Genomic DNA, 18,415 nt, shown 5'->3' with positions numbered 1-18,415 from the left:
GCCGAGGGAGCCGGCGTACAGCTTCCAGGTCATGTGGCCAGCATGACAAAGCTGCTTCTGGCAAACCAGAGCAGCACATGGAAATGCCGTTTACCTTCCTGCTGTAGCGGTTCCTATTTATCTACTTGCATTTTGACATGCTTTCGAACTGCTAGGTTGGCAGGAGCTGGGACCAAGCAACGGGAGCTCATCCCGTCACAGGGATTCAAACCGCCGACCTTCTGATCAGCAAGCCCTAGGCTCAGTGGTTTAACCCACAGCACCACCTGGGTCCCTATGTTCCTATATACCTGGAGCTATTTGAATATTTGCATCTTGCTCCCTCTCTAGCCAGACAACCCAAACGCCTTGCCTTGCAGTTGTACAGCAGGCAACTGTCTCCTTACAACCAGACAAGACAGATTTAACAAGATACCAATCAGTCAGGTTGAGGCAGCCTTCCTCAGGCAGCACATTTCGGAATATGTATCTGTAAAGGGCAGCCAGTTGTAATTTAGTTTAGCCACATATTTTTACAATGCAGATTTCCTGCCTGAGGCACCGCAAATGTTCTGAGGCAACCCGTCTGCCTCTCCTGCATTGTCCAGAATTGACAAGAAGCCTAGAAAGTGATTCAGCTTGGAAGAATCTGCTAACTAAACACACCAATCAAGGGGTAGGCAGTGACATCTGGCAGTGACAGGCAACCCTGAGAGCCCCACTAGGGCCAGGCAGGTTGCTTGATCTTTTAGTCTGAGGAGAAACCAGTAGCCCAACACTATGTGTGCTTACTCAGAAGTAAATCCCACTAATCCATAGGATTTACTCTCAAGCCAGGCAAACAATGGCGATTGTGCATATTTCCAGGGAAGGGCTTCATGTTTTGAAAAAGGTCAAGGAAATATCAAGGTGTTCTTGATGCTGCTGGGGTTTTTTTAAAAAAAAAACAACAACTGTGTGGGTATTTCCCCCAGAAACGGGGGGCCAACTCCTAGGGGCCAAGGTACTTTTAGCCACCCCCAATAAAATATTTGAGCCTCCACCCCCCGTTGATGGACATTGCCATTCAAATGCTGTATGTGTGCCACGTTTTGTGACAGATTATGTGGGGTGGAGTTTACCTGGCCGCCCTCCCAATATTTTATTCAAGTTGGCACCCCTGAACAGGGGGAAATGCAAGGGTCAATATTGTACCAGACATGTCCTTTTGGCAGTGAACATGGACCACTGGTACTAAACTGCATGGGGAAACAGCCCTACTGGAAAAACTAATCAGCAGACTGAATCTATCATGGGATCAAACAAAGGAGGAGGCCTTCCCCCTTGTGTGGCTCCTCTTTATCACAAACAAAGGCCAACAAGACAATGACCCCCTCCGCTGCCCTAACAACATATGAATCAATAGGGCTAACTTAACCCAGTGATATAGGGACGCGGGTGGCGCTGTGGGTTAAACCACAGAGCCTAGGGCTTGCCAATCAGAAGGTCAGCAGTTCGAATCCCCGCAACGGGGTGAGCTCCCGTTGCTCGGTCCCAGCTCCTGCCAACCTAGCAGTTCAAAAGCACGTCAAAGTGCAAGTAGATAAATAGCTACCGCTACAGCGGGAAGGTAAACGGCGTTTCCGTATGCTGCTCTGGTTCGCCAGAAGCGGCTTTGTCGTGGTAGCCACATAACCTGCAAGCTGTACGCCGGCTCCCTCGGCCAATAACACGAGATGAGCGCCGCAACCCCAGAGTCAGTCACGACTTGAACTAATGGTCAGGGGTCCCTTTACCTTTAACCCAGTGGTGCCCACCCCTCACACACAAACAAAACACCCTGCAACCAATCAACTGCAACTAAGCCCTCTGATCTCTCTTGGGCCCTCTGATCTCTCGCTCTGCCAGCAAAAATAAGACACCTACCCATGCTATGCGGACAAAAAAAATATCCACTCATATACTATGTAAATAATGGAAGCCCTCACAGTGGCGGAGCTTCATGCTCCGGCACGGGGGGGGGGGGGCGGAGAGCAGGCAGGGGCGGGCCTGGTGTGTGTCCTGGGGGTGCGGCATGCTTCCTGGGGGCATGACACACCGCCTGTGGTGGCGTGGCACCCAGCACAGGTGGGGGGGCAGCCGCAATGGCACCCCATGGGGATTGCGCACCGCTGCCAGTGGAGATGCGCTCCCCCCGCACTCCTCTTCCTCCGCCTGTGGTCCCTCACCCCCTCTGCTTTCACCCCTCCTATTTTCTCTTTCTCCCTTTTCTCCCTCCCCACCTCTCATCCTTCATCAATCCCTCATTTCTACAACAACAAAAATGTCTCGAACTGACTGTAATGGACATGTGTGAAGATTCTATTATTTGAAAACAGAGACACTGAGTATACTTTTGGAAAATCTTTCAATTGCTTCCCAATTTTGCCCACACAAAGTTTGTGGGAAAGTTAAGACAGTGGCCGGCTGCGTACTGAACATTTGCTCCGATTTGTTTTCCAGGAGGGTATACGACACTGGGTCAAGCAATTTGTTCTGCCACATTTTCCAGTGCCTTTTCATGTCACTTTCCTTATGGCAAGAAGTCCAGTTGGGGGGGGGGGTCAAGTTGTTGGGTAAGGGTGCCAAACCAACTTTAATGGAGGCTTGGAATATACCGTATCTTGTTCTTAGGTAGCCTCCTCCTTCTTATGCTTTTGAGATCAATGCTTTTTATTGCAATAGCTACTGAAATAGTTCAGCAGCAGAGTATAGACTTCAGGAGCTCCTGTAAAATTCTGAAGTTGGCCAGTGGAACTCTGAGCACCTTCTACTGGGTGCAGTGCTAATACACACATACACACACACACACACACACACACACACACACACACAGCGTTAGAGTTATAGATATAGATATCTATGGTTCACTTGTGGGTCTCTAAACCCCTGTAGACAAGGGAAAAGGATTAATTTAGCTGTTCTATTATTTCCCTGCCCCCGTCCCTTTGCACCTTTTTCCATCTTGACAGCTGCACTGCCTGTCAGGTGCATTTTTAAAGAAGTCTCCACTATTTAGCCTAAGCACCTTTAGGGGTGCCCTTTTGTTGTTCCTTCTGATTTGCCATATAATTGGTTTGCACTTGTTCTGCCAGTCCTTCATTTTGGCAAGGCTTTCACTTCACCTTGCCTTTCGATGGTCATCTGCCATGGATGCTTTTGCTGAGATTGCTGCCTTGCAGGGGGTTGGACTAGATGACCCTCGCGGTCCCTTCCAACTCTACAATTCTAACCCAATTGCATGATGAAGTAAATGGAACTTCCCAGTAGCTAACTGACTCCGGGTCAAACAAAGGTTTCCAAAGGTTTGGAAATCAACTTTGTAAATGAAAGAGACAAGAGGAGAAATGCACTTAAAAACCTCTACAGTACAGTACTTAAAAACCTCTAAGGAAGGAGAGACCACAACCTCCAGAGGGAGACCAAACAGCTCTTACTGCCAGAGAGTTCTTCCTGATGTTTTGTCGGACTCTCCTTTCTCTCCTTTCATTGCTTGATGCAATGTCCGAACATCTCTGGCCAAACAAATCAGAATCAAGGCTCAGTACACCCGGGACAACATCCAACGCGTGACCAAAACTGCGCGAAAACAAATCCGGAGGAATAAGCAGGTCGTCGGGAAGACACCGCGCGCACGCACGAGGAGCGCGCATCGCACTATAAGCAGCACCCTGGAAACATGTGGCAGGCTGGATCGCATTTCCGGGTGGACGATACACAAACACAAACAAAAAACACGCAATTGCAAAGCATCCTTCCACGCAGATGCTACCCCCCACCCATCCCAACTGGTCTTTCAGCCCTGAAACTTTCCACTGGCACCGGCTCACTTCCACCCCGGTTTGCATGGGCGGAGGAGAAGCGGAGACGCTTATTCGAGCAGCTTCAAGGCAGGGGCGCGGGAGATGCGAGGGCCATCCCCGGCTCCGTCCGGAGGGCAGGCTCGCGGGCGCAGGGCCGAGCAGAGAGGCCAGGCCAGGGCGCGGGCAGCAGCAGGAGGAGGAGCCGCGAAGAAGCAGCGGCGGCAGCCACGTCTCCGGAGCGCAGCGCAACGCGCCACCTTCGCCTCCCCCCCGGCAGCGCCGGAGCCCCCAGAGCCGCTCGGGACAAGCAAGCGGGGCCGAAAACGCCGCTGGCTGGAAGCGTGGCGCGCTTGACCCCTCGCGCAGGTCCGCTGGTGTGGGTCCCTTCCCGCCCTGCCGCCCTCCCGTCCTGTGTTACTCACACGATCCACATGCCGGTGATGCTGAAGGCTGGCAAGGCGATAGGCAGGATCGCCCAGGCGGGCATTTTGGGATGGAGGTGCGCCCGACAGGGGGAGCTCGCCCGCTCGCCCAGCCAGCGTCTGGTGGGCGCCAGGAGGGAGTCGGCTTCAGCGCGCCTGGCGCCGGCCCCTCCGAAGGCCCTCGGCGGCCCCTTGCGTAGCGGACAGACTGGAGCGCGGGACGACGACGGCGCCAAAGTCGGCGGGGCTCCGGCCCGGCGGCGGCCAAAGCGTAACTTCCCGCCCCCCGAGGAGGAGGAGGAGCGATGCCGGCATGGGACGGGGCGACCCCGCCTCGGGGGCTGGTCTCCGCGCGCTGCCCGCCCCGGCTTGGAGAGATTGGGGAAGGGAGAGCACTGGGCGCGCTCGTCGTTGCCTCAGCTAAAGGGAGAGGCTGTGCCTTTCCCCGCCCGCTGGGGAAATCCGCTGGGCTCCTGAGGGAAGCGAGCGGCGCGCCAGAAAGCGCCCTTCTTCGGCAGAAGAAGCTCCTCGTCTCTCTCCCTCAAGGCCTGGTTCGTGCTCTTCGCGCCTGTGGCCCGGCGAGGCTTGGAAAGTTACCAGAGAAAGAGAGAGAGTTGGCGCTGCTTCTGGCAAATGCGCGTGTGAGGAGAGCGTAGGAAAGTTTTCGGGAGACCGAGACAGACCATTGGTCCAGACGCAGGGTTACCCCAAACTTGGGTTTCCATCTGATTTGGGACTACAACTCCCATCATCCCTAGCTAGCAAGACCAGTGGTCAGGGATGATGGGAATTGTAGTCCCAAATCAGATGGAGACCCAAGTTTTGGAGACACTGGTCCACTGTTTCACGGAGTGGGAGTGGCTTCCTCAGCTGCACCTACCGCACTCCCGCAAAGAAACTTTGGTTCTAATCTCTCCCTCTCTCCATATATATATATGGATGTACTGCCCTGGCTTACCTATGCATTAGTCACCTATGCATTCCCCCGCCCGCCATAATGGGCAGAGTTTTCTTCTTTTCTTTTCTTTAAAATGCCGCTGCTTTCTCTGTTTGGTTACAGGTGGGTGGGAGACCTGTGAATTCAGTTAGGATGGTGATTTCTTACCTACCCAGTTTATCAAAAGGTCCCAGGACAGGGTAGGAGCGAACTCCTAGAGGCTGAGGTTCCTTCCGCCTCCCCAATAAAATATTTGAGGGGGTCGGGCCCCACCAAAGTTGATGGGAATTGACATTCACATAGTGGGCATACACCATGTCTTGTGATCAATTATGCAGGGTGGGGCTTAGAACAAGGGTTGCCCAACAAGCCCCCCTCCCTAGCTCTTCTTGTGCCTTCCCAAAGCTGGGCTCTGACAACTGACAACGTCCTCCTGGGATAGCTCAGTTGGTAGAGCCCAGGACTCTTAGTACCAGGGTCATGGGTTCGAGCCCCACATTGGGCCAAATATTGCTGCATTGCAGAGGGCTGGACTAGATGACCCTTGTGGTACCTTCCAACTCTGCAATTCTATGACTCCTTCCTAAAGTCTAGTTAACACTTTCTCAGGAAAGAGGTGGGAAGGCTCCAGGACCCTGCCAGTGCCTCACACACCCAGTGCCTCAGCTGGCTTTGGGAAGGCAGTGCAAGGGCTGCAAGATGGGGGGGGGAATCAAAATTTGGCCTGGCTCCTTCCCCCCAACCCCCGCCACACAACAAGGCAGTGTATGTCAGTAGGGGAAAGTAGGCAAACTATCCCCAGCCCCGCCCCCCACAACCCCCCTGGCCTATCACCCACTATTCCAACACACAGCACAAAACCTCCAGATAAAAACCTGGCAAACCAAAGGTCTAAAAGACTTCTACAAAAACAACAAACCCATGGCAACACAGGAAATACAGGACAAACTAGGGGACACCTAAATACCTTGGCAAACACACCATCAATTTCATGCCTTCTTGAAACAAAATGTACTTTTGTAAACCAAGAAAATCAATAATAATAATTAGTAATATTAATAATGACAGTATGTGGCCTGTGGGTTTTGGTGTCAAAGTACTCTTGTGGCTCCACTGCCCTGTGGTACACCTTCGGGGGATGATGGCAAAATACTTAAGCATCTCAGAGATGCTGAGCTGTGTAAATCTATTACTAAACTGAAGACGGGACACTACACGTATAGGTGTAACTCTGGAGGCATATGCTACATGCATGGTCATCTTACCACATCCGCAGGCCCAATTACTCTCAGAGTGTGGGGGGGGGGAACCAAAGGGATTAAGACCTGGATCTTTCAGCAGTCTCTTCCCTGCTCCCAGCCACACTTTTAAAAGCAACTGCCATCTGAGAGTAAATTCTGCCTAGCTCAAGATGCAATTCATTTCAAATTATTTTTGTAATAAAAAAGACTAATACATATAGCAATAAGTAAATATTAACTCACAACTGGGGAGAAAATGGTTAACCCTCCCATCCCATGTATTGCGACCATCACCCAAACCCTAAATTGCAGCTATGCTTGAAAAGAGCTTTCTATCAGCGCCAATGGAAGCAGAGTGCTGTTGGGGGGGGGGCTCCAAAGGCGGAGCCCCAGCTATTTGCACCAAGCCCCAGATCTCTTTCCCATTCCCCTCCCTTAAAAGAGAGAGACTTTGCCTCAGGTGGCAAAATGTCTTGGATTGGCCCTGTTTGGGTAGGGAAATCGACTCTCCATTTATTATGGGGAGGCTGCAATGTGATTCCAACATACCCCACCTTCAATCTCCAATGAAATGCACAGACCTCCAGATTTCTAACCTTCTCCCCACACTTAAATTAGTTGAGTCTTGCACAATTACTCCACACACAGCCCAAGAAGGGGGACATCAAAGGCATAGGGGAGCAGGTTTAACAGCATTTAATGTCTCTTCCAGCAGACCCAAAAGCCAGTCAGACTTTGTGGGCTGTTCTATAATCACTAGACTACACTTCTGCCCCCCCTGCTATTTAACCCACCGCCCTCGCATCCCTTCCACCCATTTCCATTTTGACTATAATGCCAGGAAAGAGATCACACCTGCCAGGTCCCACAAGGAAAAGTAGAAGGGTTTTGGTGGACCTCTTTGTAGATTCTTTTGTTCGCTGTCAGAGGTTCCCCACAAGGAGAAAAGTCTTGTGTCCATGGCTGGAGCAGCAGCAGCAGCAGCTTGACCTCACATCCTATACATTCCTTAAGGAGGCTGCTGCTGTGCCTCACACAGTGAAAATGAAAACACACACAAAAGGGAGAAAACACAGATGCCGAGGGCTTCCAAATGGCCGGTTTATTATGGTTTGTTTGCAGGAAGGTTAGATGATATTGCATCAAATCAAGCATCCTTCAACACTTCCCAGTGCATTTCGCCACCACTTTCCTTACTGCAAATTGCCTGTTCTTTGGGGGATGCGGGTTCGTTGTACAGGAGCTCCAAATTAATTATACTTGTGCAACCTGAATTTGCCAGTATGCAAAACAAAAACAAAAAAACAGCAAAAGCCTGGAAACACCTCTGGTTACTCTTGAACCATAAATCATAAATAATCTTGACCTTAAATCATTGTGGTGCTCAAATAAAATCAGGGAAGATGTGAGCCCACCCCTTGGAATATGCCTTATGCAGGATTTTCCCATGTGTGTGCCTGCATAGTCTACAAAGGGCACAGATCATCACACTTCAGCTGCAAAGGCCATTGAATATTGGACACACAAGAGAGACTACTTGTCCAACTTGAATGAACATTTATGCTGGTTCTACAGACCCTCTAGTGGTCATCTTTCATTATGAATATAGCAATGTTGGTCCATGCAGTAGCCTCCAGATGTTGGTCTGTAAATTACATCAGCCTCAGGCAGTATAGCCAATGGTTGGGGTGATGAGAATTTTCATGAACAGTAGCTGGAGGGAACCATGGAGTCTACCCCTGTTCAATTCTTTAATGTAGCAATAGCCTGGGAACTCTTAACTGAGAAGCAATGAGGCATGGTGGCAGTGGGCTTGGAGCATAAACACAAGAGGACCAAGGGCTATACGATACATTACATTAAACATATAGTTTGGCCTTTAAATTGCGGACCAGCAGGTAGTGCTGGTAGCAATCAGGCTTGGGCTGTGGTGTGAGTGGAGGGTTTTGTAGTCTTTTCATCCCATGCCATGGTTCCAATTACTATTTTCATCAGAATGGAAGCTGCCATTGGTGCTTTCTGGAATAGACAAACTGCAGCTCTAAATTTCATGTTAGCCACTTTCTTTTTCTTTTTAAAAAAATCATTTTTATTGGTTTTCCAATTAAAAACAGCCAATTAACATATCCATCAAAACATAATCATAATCCAATTAAAAACAATAAAATAAAATAAAAAACAACCAAATACAATCCAAATTATTAATTATTCATTTTTCCGGGCTTCCCATAGTCTGGACCTCTGAAGTATATCTCCAATATCTTCGTTCCTGCCTTCTACTTGTTGTTCTCATATTTTCCACATTCCGATCTTAACGCTTTAAAGTTCTCCGTCCCTGCTATGCGATTCTCAATCATGTCAGAAATCATATATCCTTTCATCCATCAAGTACAGCTTTATTTGTGTATATATATATTTCAACTATTTGCCAGCGCAGCTTTTCCTGACTTCATTCCAATCTTCTAATCTGGGCTGTTGTCCAAGTCTATCATTTAAAGTTTAATGACGCAGCAACTCCCAAGTTGTTAAATTGTTCCAAGCCTGTCGTTTGAGCATACTGTTTGCAATATTGCAATGTAAATGAACTGTATTCCACAGATGTCATTTGGCGATTGATCAGCTTTCCCGGAGACCACACAATTCCCCCTCCCCAGGCCCTAGAAGAGGGGTTGCTAGACATCCATTTAGCCTTCTCTCTCGCTCATAATGAAGAAATTCTGCAAACAGATGCACTGTATGTTATCCCAAATTGTTGTCTCAAGTCATTATAAAGTCAGCTAGCAAGTATTTCCCACTTCCCTCGAAAAAGGAATTCTCATTTTTCCATGCTGTGTCATATTAACAAGCGCCATCTTGTTTCTTATTTTATCTATATCAAGTCTTTCAAGTCTAAGTAAAGCTGCACAATTTAATACTTAATTAAATGTCTATCTGTACTTTTCAAAAAAATATTAGGTTTCTTAATGAGGCTTGGCATAGAAAACAATTGTAGATATTGAGAAGGGAAAAAAGAACATACCAATCACCTCCGTAATCCAAACACCATGATGAGAGTCTCTTTGAAGTCTGAGCTTAAACACCAGGGACTGTGCAGTTCTGCAGGTTTTTTCTCAGTCTTCTTCAGTCCAGACTATGTCTGTTTATTGTCCAAATCGAATTATTTTATCAAACAGATATTTCTGGCTATGAGAGTGACTTCGGAGAGTGCCAGCCATGTTGTGCTCTGGGAACCAGCGGCCTCCTGCTTGCACCTTGATGCAAGCTGACAATCTCGGACGGTCTGCGGGTCTATGAGACAGTCCTCCCCCACCCTGGGGAGTCTGCCAGGGCTAATTACCCCCATATCAACCCTGAATTACCGGGACAGCTGAGGTCCAATTGTGTGGGAGTCAGCCATTTCTCACCGCCCGAAACAGGAAGTTCATGTTAGCCACTTTCTGTGCTGCACAACACACAATGTCTTCTCTGGTGGAAAAGTGCAACATGTTGAAGATGACTGCTCAGGGAATATACCTCCAGCAGGTGAAGGTTTAAGGGATCCAGTTCCACATTTAATCAGATACAGCAGATCTTTGAAAAAAGCCATCACAAATCCAGTTACATTGTGTGTGTGCACTGTGGAAGACCACCAGGTCACATTTACTTTGCCCTCCCAAATCCATGTTTCTAGCTGTCAGGGAGGCCAGCTCTTTTTGGTGTTCAAGCATAGATTTCACTCTTTGTCAATACCTCCATGGTGGAGATACACAATGCTGCCATCTCCACCGTCACAATAGGCACCTCTACCAGCTGTAATCTCTGAACAATTTTGCTGACTTTTAAACAGTTTCCTTAGCCAGTTCTTCAATAAGGACAGAAATACACAGTCGTGGTTTAATTGCCCAAGAAAAGACCTTACAGGTAGACACTAATCTTCTGACTTTACTGTCAGAGGAGGGAGTTCCCTAAAAACAGTGTTAACTGACAAAACAAAATCCAGGCTTTGTAGCACAAACAGTACAAAAGATTGAAACAAAAAATAAATAAAAAAATCCTTCCAGTAGCACCTTAGAGACCAACTAAGTTTGTCATAGGTATGAGCTTTTGTGTGCATGCACACTTCTTCAGATACCATCTGAAGAATCTGAAGAAGTATCTGAAGTATCTGAAGAAGTGTGCATGCACACGAAAGCTCATACCTATGACAAACATAGTTGGTCTCTAAGGTGCTACTGGAAAGAATTTTTTTTATTTTTTGTTTTGACTATGTCAGACCAACACGGCTACCTACCTGTAATAAGTACAAAAGATTGGCATGAGTTCTGATAGGTGCTTTCCTATATGGTCCACAGCGCAGGATCCCTTCCTCCACCTCCACCCCAAATGCATGTTTTGGGTACTTCCTCACTCCATATCCTTCTCTTTATTATACTGTACTAGAACGCTGCACCACTCATTGACACTTTATTGAATAAGTATCCTGCATCCACTGCCAAACAACACATAACACACACAGAGAATTCACTGCCACATATTGTGTTGATGGTCACTCGCCTGGCCAACATTTAAAAGCAGTGGTGTCCAAACTTTTTTCAAAGAGGGCCAGATTTGATGAAGTGAAGGGCTGTGAGGGCCGACCAAAGTTGTTAACCTTTTCTTAGGGTTGTAGTTGTTGAGTTTTTCTTAGGGTTGAAGTTGTTTAGGGGTTTTTTAATGGATTTTACCCCAGGAAATAAACTGCCACAGGGACCACATTAAACCGACTGCCGGGCCGGTATTAGGCCCCCGAAACAGACTTTAGACATGCTTGTAAAAGAGGGTCAGGTAAGTTGATCCAAGCCCATCAGTTGTTATTAAGCCACGACCATGAGCTAGAATCTCCATTTTCACAGATACCATACCTCAGAACACCACTTGCATGGGCAGGGGCAACTAACAAAAGAAGAGAGAGGTGTTGCTTTCTTGCCCTACAAGTCAGATTCCTGGATAAATCTCTGGGCAGTATTGGTAACTATTAGAACCGCCCTTCGTCAGATTCAGTGGAACTCTTGTAACACAGAATTAATTGCCACAAGATGTAGTAATGACCCAAAGCAGAGATGGCTGCTTTAAAAAGTCTCTGTTAGCCACAATAGCTGAATGACAGTTCTGTTTGCAAGCAGAACACTCCAGAATGCTCTATGCATCAGGGCCGGCTCTAGGGGTAGGCTGGGTGGCGCCAGGTCGGCAGGGGGGCGCTGCACGGCGAAGCCACGCGAAAACCGCGCTGCGCCCACCCACCAGTCGTGGGAAGGGGCGGGGGCACCAGAGCGATCCACGCACCAGGGCGCCCGACCCGCTTAAGACGGTCCTGCTATGCATCTTCATTCCCTGCTGGTGACCTTCCATCGGCATCCAAGTTTCTGTTGTGATAAGTGGAATGATGAACTACATGGACCTTGCTCTGATCCTGCAAGACAGCTCTTGTATTCATAGGTAAATATTCTGCAAATAACTGCTGACTCTTAAAAGCAAACAAATGTTTCGGGGACAATCCTCTTGTTCACATTTGTCTTTACCCTGTGCAATTATACGCCATTCTTCCTGCACCAGTTGTTGCATTTTCAAGCTGCAATACTTTCAATGCAATACTTTCAATGCAATTAAAATACATTAATAGGGTGATTGGAGCTGATCACAAGCATCTTATCAAACACACACACATTGAGCTGGAAAGAAACTGCAATCTTTGGGTCATTTGTATAAGCAGAGAGGATCCCTATGCTTACTTCAGCAAACTCTGGATGTTCTTATCAGGTAGAGGCTGAATACAAACCTGTGATAAACAGTTTCATAGCAATGGGTTGCACTAAAAAATGCTTTCTCCAGCTGGGATGTTAGAACTATGTGGACACGTTTGGTGAAAGTGGCCTTTTAATGCGACTCGAGTTCAAAAGTGTATCAGGAATTTCAGCAGTTTTAAGGTGGGAAAGATTCAGTAACAGGCTTAATGGTGGTCTACATACTCGGTAGAATGGAACAGTCTTGTCACCAGGTGGAGGATGCTGTATGAGGAATTGACAAACCTTTTCATTCTCGGTTTCTCTGAGTTTGTCAACTTTACAATCTAAAGTTCAGTTTGTTCAACCTTCACATAAGTTTGCATTTTTTTAAAAAAAGAATATTTGTGAAAATTCATAACACTTTGGTGCATTTATCCTCATGCATGCATTTCTCTGTGCCATTTTGCCTAATGTACACATTTTTGCAAGCAACTGTCTTAGCAGAATGCCACTGCTAATGTTATTTCCCACTGATATAGACATGTTTGCATGCACGTCTTTGTAAAATGTGCACTAATATGGGCAATTGGGAGACCAGCTGGTATCACACAGAGGGGCAGACCTGACCCCAAAGCCTTCATAATTGCTAATCCCTACTTTACAGTGACAGAAATTGGATTCTAGCCACACTGCGATTGAAGGCAACAATTTTGTGGTGTGTGCGCGCAAACACACGCACACACAATATCTGTGTTCCTTCCTAACTGCAACCTAGGAGTGCTCTGCCAAGTCTCAAGTGTGAGAAAAGGGAGAGAGGGATGTTGAGGGGGAAACAGCCCCCTGACCATTCGTCCTGACACCACCCCCTCCACAAGTACGGTAATGTTTGCTTATTACTGGCTTGGAATGACTGGCTGTCTTGCCTAATCTCCTTTTCAGTGCATCACTGGCAGTACTGTCGGGAAATGCAGGGGAGACTGAGGCGGCAGAGAGGCAGGCACTCCAGGCTGTGCACTCTAGCAGGCATTCCATGTGCTCATGGGATGCACATGCTCCACCACAACATGCCTGAGTGGACATCAAGCAGATTGGTGAGTGAGGAGCAGTGTGGTGCCAATGGACTGTACGCGCCACCATGTGGGCTTACCTAATGGCATCAATAGACAATTGGTCATCTGCAGCGCCTCCCTCACATCAGGACAGATGAGGAGCACCTGAAAAGGCTGGATTGGCTGAGTCCCCAAGGTTGGGACAAGAACCTCATGTCCGTGAGAAACTATCCTCAATAGTTAAGGGTGGTAAAAGATCCACGCCCTCAAACAGCATCAAAATATGAATATGATAGGGGAATATAAAATATTTGAGGAGATCGCGCGCCCTTCCCCCAAGTTGATGGGCATTCAAATGGTGGGTGTATCACATCATGTGATTGATTATACGGGGTGTGGCTTACCTGGGATCCCCAATATTCAAGTTGACACCCCTGGTGGGGGGGATGGGGCGGGGGAGAATAACTGCTAAGCCAAAATAATTCATTTACAGGTCATATTTATTCCACTGTAAAAAGTCAATAGACTCCTTATATATATATACACACACACAGTCACCTGCCGTTCCACACAGTAGACACTGGCTTCAGTTCCCAATGGGATTCTGCAATAAATGTGGAGAATTTTAGCCTAATGCATGAGAGGAAGGAAGCACTAGATGAGACACATTTCACTCTGCTTTTGTGCTAAGAGGCCAGAGGTGCAGGAGGGGTTAAGGGCATCCTCCTAAAGTGAAAGCAAACGCTAGCAGGGATCAGAAGGAAAATTTAGCAGCCTGTTCCCAAATGAGTTATAACATCATGTATGGTAGAGGCCAATTCCTGCCCGCTCCCAGAAGCCTCTCACCTTATTGGGCACTAATCGCCCGAGTCCAGTTATCTTGCAAAGTGATCGTGAGTGCAAGCAAAGTAGGCCTGGAGGGCACCCAGTGAGATTTAACTGAAAGGAGGAGAGCTTCCAGTACAAGACTTAGTCAAGATAGTACGGCTCGCTCAGCACGGCAGGGGTTCCCCCTCCCTGTCCTGGGCCCAGGCCTCTGCTTCCTTTCCCACATTCTCTGGTCTTGTCCAGTGGGCAGATATTTTTTTCCCCCAGCTCTCGCTACCCAGCAGAGTAGCTGAAGAGTACCCTGAAGAGTCAAGCCAAAGAGTGGCGATAGGAAAAGTCATATTCTCAAGTCAATGCCAAAGAATATAGGCAAGCAAATATCCATAATTAAGTCTCTGCTTAATTTCCTAGGGAATCTGGCTCCTCTGCTCCACTCTGAAGGAAACGCCTACCTTCTTTCTTTTCTTTTAGATCACAGGCAGCAGAAGGTGTGTGCTGAAAAACTGACTGCTGCCCCCTAACTCTAAAGAGAAGCTGGCCATCATCCACACAGAGATTGCCTCTGCACAAAAGGAGCCAAGGGCCATGGAACAGATGGGTTGGGATGGAAATTTTGGCCTTAGGTCCACTGGGGAAGACAGCCACATTGCAAGGTGGCCTTCCACAATTCTGCTAGGGGCTTCCCTACAGCAACCATGGCTTCTACCAGACAGAGCATCCTGTACCACCATCACCCCTTACAGCCAACTGTCCTCTTTACTCCTCTCCTCAGTTGACTTCAGAAGCTGTCATGGGGTCAGTCGGCCGCTGAGAGGCCAGAAGAGGCACAGGAGAGGTGGCCTCTATGAGGGCTGGGTTCAGAATAATAGGTAGAGTCATAGGTGGCACTCCCACCTGTAAGGGGGAGGCCAGAGGCTGAAGAATAAGAGGTTGCTGTGCCACCGCTTGAGGTGCATCTTTCGCCGAGCTCACTTTCACAGGTGCTGCTGCTGGAAGGTGGAACTGTGGTCCAGAGAGACTGGAACTGCTTGGAACTGAAGCCGTCTCAGGGTCTGCTGAGAGAAGAGAATAGATCAGGCATCCTCAAACTTTGGCACTCCAGATGTTTTGGACTACAGTTCCCATCATCCCTGACCACTGGTCCTCTTAGCTAGGGATCATGGGAGTTGTAGTTCCAAAACATCTGGAGGGCCGCACTTTGGGGGTGCCTGGAATAGATTTTTCCCTTGTTCAAGAGGAAAATTAGTCACCAGATAATATGTCCCATGACCTCCCCAAGCTTTACCTAGCTCACTCTTGGTGTGTATATGTACACACAAATCATTCCTTTTTCTCTTGGTTTCTTTTCACTTCCTGTTCCAGGGACCGTAATAACAAGGACTGCCTCTTTCCATATGAACCTACCCAGACCCTGAGATCATCTTCTGAGGCCCTCCTTTGTGTGCCCCCTCCTCAAGAGGTTCGGAGGGTGCCAACACGAGAACGGGCCTTCTCTTCAGTGGCTCCCCATCTGTGGAATGCTCTCCCCAGGGAAGTTTGGCTGGCACCTTCACTACACACCTTTAGACACCAGGCAAAATTTCAACCAGGCCTTTGGTTGATCCTATTTACATCCTATGCCCTTTTAAAATGAGTTTTTTGTTGGGGGGGGCTATTGGATTGTTGTTTTTATTTTTATTAGGTATTTTGTGGTTTTATATCTTGATTTTATTCTGTGAACTGCCCTAAGACCCCCTGGTATAGGGCGGTATATAAATTTAATAAATTAATAAATCATCATCATCATCTACTCACTGCCTCTTCAGTCACACGATGTGATGTGCCTCCTCCAATTCCTATACTAGTTTCCCATTCTGTTTCTCATTCTGCCAATATTTGTTTCTCCCCCCCCCCATTTTTTATTAAAGATTTCTTGATTTACAAAAGTATGTGCAATGACTCTCGTATTTTTTCCATGTATCATTTTTACAAATCAGTTTCATTTGTTGAGACATTAGAAAGAAAAGGGGGAGAGAGGTGGACAGGGAGGGGGTGGGTGGGGTCGGGTGACAATGTTTCTATTTTACTTAATATATGTAGGGTTTGATGTCAGCGTTACTTGTGCAGGTTCTCTGTTGTTCGTCTGTGTTCCTTTGGTGGTGAGGGAGGTTGGGGTTGGCCTAGGGTGTGTTTGTTCATTTGTGGTTGGCTGTGGTGGTCTTTGTTATTGTTTTCCTGTGTGGGGGGGATGGGTGTTTTGGATCAGGTTCGCCATATTGATTTGTATGCTGTTAGTGGATTTTTGTCATTAACTTGTTGGGCTGTGTATGTGATAAAGGGGAGCCATATCAGGGTGAAGCGGTCTTCTACAGTATTTGTTCCCGTGTCTGTTTCAGCTTATTGGTTAATTTTTCTAGTAAGGCTGTTTCCCATACTATTTGGTACCATTGGTCCATGCTTACTCCTGACAGGTCTCTCCAGTGTCTGGTTATGATATTTCTGACTGCTGAAAGTAGGTGGGTTATGAGTTCTTTGTGGTGTAAATGGGCATTATTGTCTTGGAAGATGTTTAGTAGGGCCAGTTCTGGGGTGGTTTCTAATACTTGTTTGGTTATTTTACTTATTTCTCGTATGATTGTTGTCCAGAATAGTTGGATTTTGGGGCACTACCACCACATGTGGAGGTGTGTGCCTGTGTAGGTGCACCCTCTCCAGCATTTTGGTGAGGATCCTGGGCATATTAGCGCTAATTTTCTTGGCTTTAGGTACCACCTGTAGGTTAGTTTCAGAGTGAGTTCTTTTCTTTTCGTTGATATGGATTTAAAGGGGAGGTTAGTCCACATTCTGGTCCATTGAGTGGGGTTAATCTTGTATCCTATGTCATATTCCCTTTTTCTTTTATTGCGTCTAGGGAGTTTGTGGGGTTTTGGAGTAGTATTTTGTATATTGCAGATACCATCCCTCTGCCGTGTCCCTGTGTTGTTAGGATGAGGTTTTCAAAGGTTGTCAGGGGCCTAGTTGCTGCTGATTTTATTACTGGATTGTTTAAGAAGGCATGTAATTGGTGAAGTGTTAACCAGGGCATTTGGGTGTCTTCTAGTTTGCCTTGCATTTATTGTGTTGTCAAGGGTTTGTTATTTTTATAGAAGTCTATTAGGCAATATAAGCCTCTGGTTTGCCAGGTTTTAATCTGGAGGTTTTGTGCTGCGTGATGGAATAATGGGTGGTAGGCCAGGGGGATTAGTGGGGATGTATTTGTTTCTTTAACTCTACACCTTTAGCAGTTCAACAGATTCCTCTCCTCTTAAATGGTTCTACCCATTCTTCCTTGATGCTCCTTAGGCTGGAACTCTCAGAACACAAGCACATGTGGCGCCAACTCTTTCTCCCCTTCAAACCTCACCTTGAAACTCATCTTTTATGAGAATGATTTGGCCTAACCTCTAACTGAAGCTTAAGCAGTGCAACTGAATTCTCTCTCTTTTATCCAGCGCTACCTCTTCTTGGTCTAGCCCCATCTTTAACCCTCCAGCCAGCAGTCAAAAGCAATTTTAGTCAGACAAGTGTGTGACCTCATTACCCACCTTGTTAGGGCATCTGTAAATATACAAATGGATGCATTTTACTGATATTTTTACCTACTTGTTTTTATTTTTACTTTGTATTTTACTGCTGTTAATCGCCCTGAGCACCATGTGGTGGAAAGGCAGGATATAAAATTAACAAATACGGATTCCTCTCCTCTGTTTACTGTACTTCGCACATTGTAAGACTTTAGACTGTAACCAACCTGGAACAGGAATATGTTTGTTGCTGGTTCGCTTTTTAAAAAAAACTTACATTAGCTTGTAAAGCATCATGTTCAATGATGAGGATATTCGAAAAGTTACAGTCATGCAATACTGCTGCTGCTGTCACTACTGCCACCAGTTTGCAGCAAAGAAGAGATCTGGTCCCACCCATAAGACAGAAAAGGAACTGCTGCAGGGGGTTTGTTTCCTCGCTGCCTGCCTGAAAAGGAGGCAAACTCTTGTTTCTGCCACTAGCTAGGTGACATAGGCCACTTGCTTCTCAGGAAGAATATTGCAAGAAGGAGACAAACATGAGATCCCATTCATCAGCCAGTGAAACAACACCTCTCCAATGCTTGCTTCCTCTTCCCTTCCCATTCCTTTTATATCATATGTATTAAGATTGTGGTGGTGGTGGTGATAGAAGCTGTAGGACTTACCAATAGCTGCCAGCTCAGGAGACTTCTCAGAGGGTGCTGAATGGGTGGCAGTCTTTGTATCCCCTCCAGGGGAATGTGGCAGGGAAGATACTGTTGGTTTGGGAGGATGCATCTCTATTGGTAAGGTAGGAACTGGGTCTAAATAAAAACAGCAAGCAAAAGAAAGAAAGAAAGAAAGAAAGATTAT

At 47.1% G+C, this 18,415-nt stretch overlaps 2 protein-coding genes across 14 annotated transcripts in view; both read right to left on the bottom strand.

Moving 5' to 3' along the window:
- Nucleotides 1-4,614, bottom strand: part of LOC118096429 (transmembrane protein 150A) — a 33,962-nt gene extending 29,348 nt beyond the window's left edge. The window contains exon 1 of the mRNA XM_060275076.1: nt 4,223-4,614. Within this exon, the coding sequence (XP_060131059.1) occupies nt 4,223-4,287 (65 nt within the window). The 5' untranslated portion in view covers nt 4,288-4,614. The remainder of the gene's footprint in view (nt 1-4,222) is intronic.
- Nucleotides 4,615-13,647: 9,033 nt separating this feature from the next.
- Nucleotides 13,648-18,415, bottom strand: part of GBF1 (golgi brefeldin A resistant guanine nucleotide exchange factor 1) — an 85,393-nt gene continuing 80,625 nt past the window's right edge. For 4 of the 13 annotated variants that reach the window (XM_035137345.2, XM_035137349.2, XM_035137350.2 and 1 more), the window contains exons 39-40: nt 18,229-18,366; nt 13,655-15,073 (exon numbers count right to left, since the gene is read on the bottom strand). In XM_035137345.2, the coding sequence (XP_034993236.2) occupies nt 14,787-15,073; nt 18,229-18,366 (425 nt within the window). In that variant the 3' untranslated portion in view covers nt 13,655-14,786. Of the gene's footprint in view, nt 15,074-18,228; nt 18,367-18,415 lie in introns of all 13 variants that reach the window. The other 9 variants (XM_035137346.2, XM_035137347.2, XM_035137348.2 and 6 more) reach the window with 8 other exon arrangements.

Source organism: Zootoca vivipara, chromosome 5 (assembly GCF_963506605.1).
Source record: "Zootoca vivipara chromosome 5, rZooViv1.1, whole genome shotgun sequence".
NCBI lineage: Eukaryota > Metazoa > Chordata > Lepidosauria > Squamata > Lacertidae > Zootoca > Zootoca vivipara.
The sequence above is the reverse complement of the archived record's forward strand: the minus strand, read 5'-3'. Positions and strand labels throughout refer to the sequence as shown.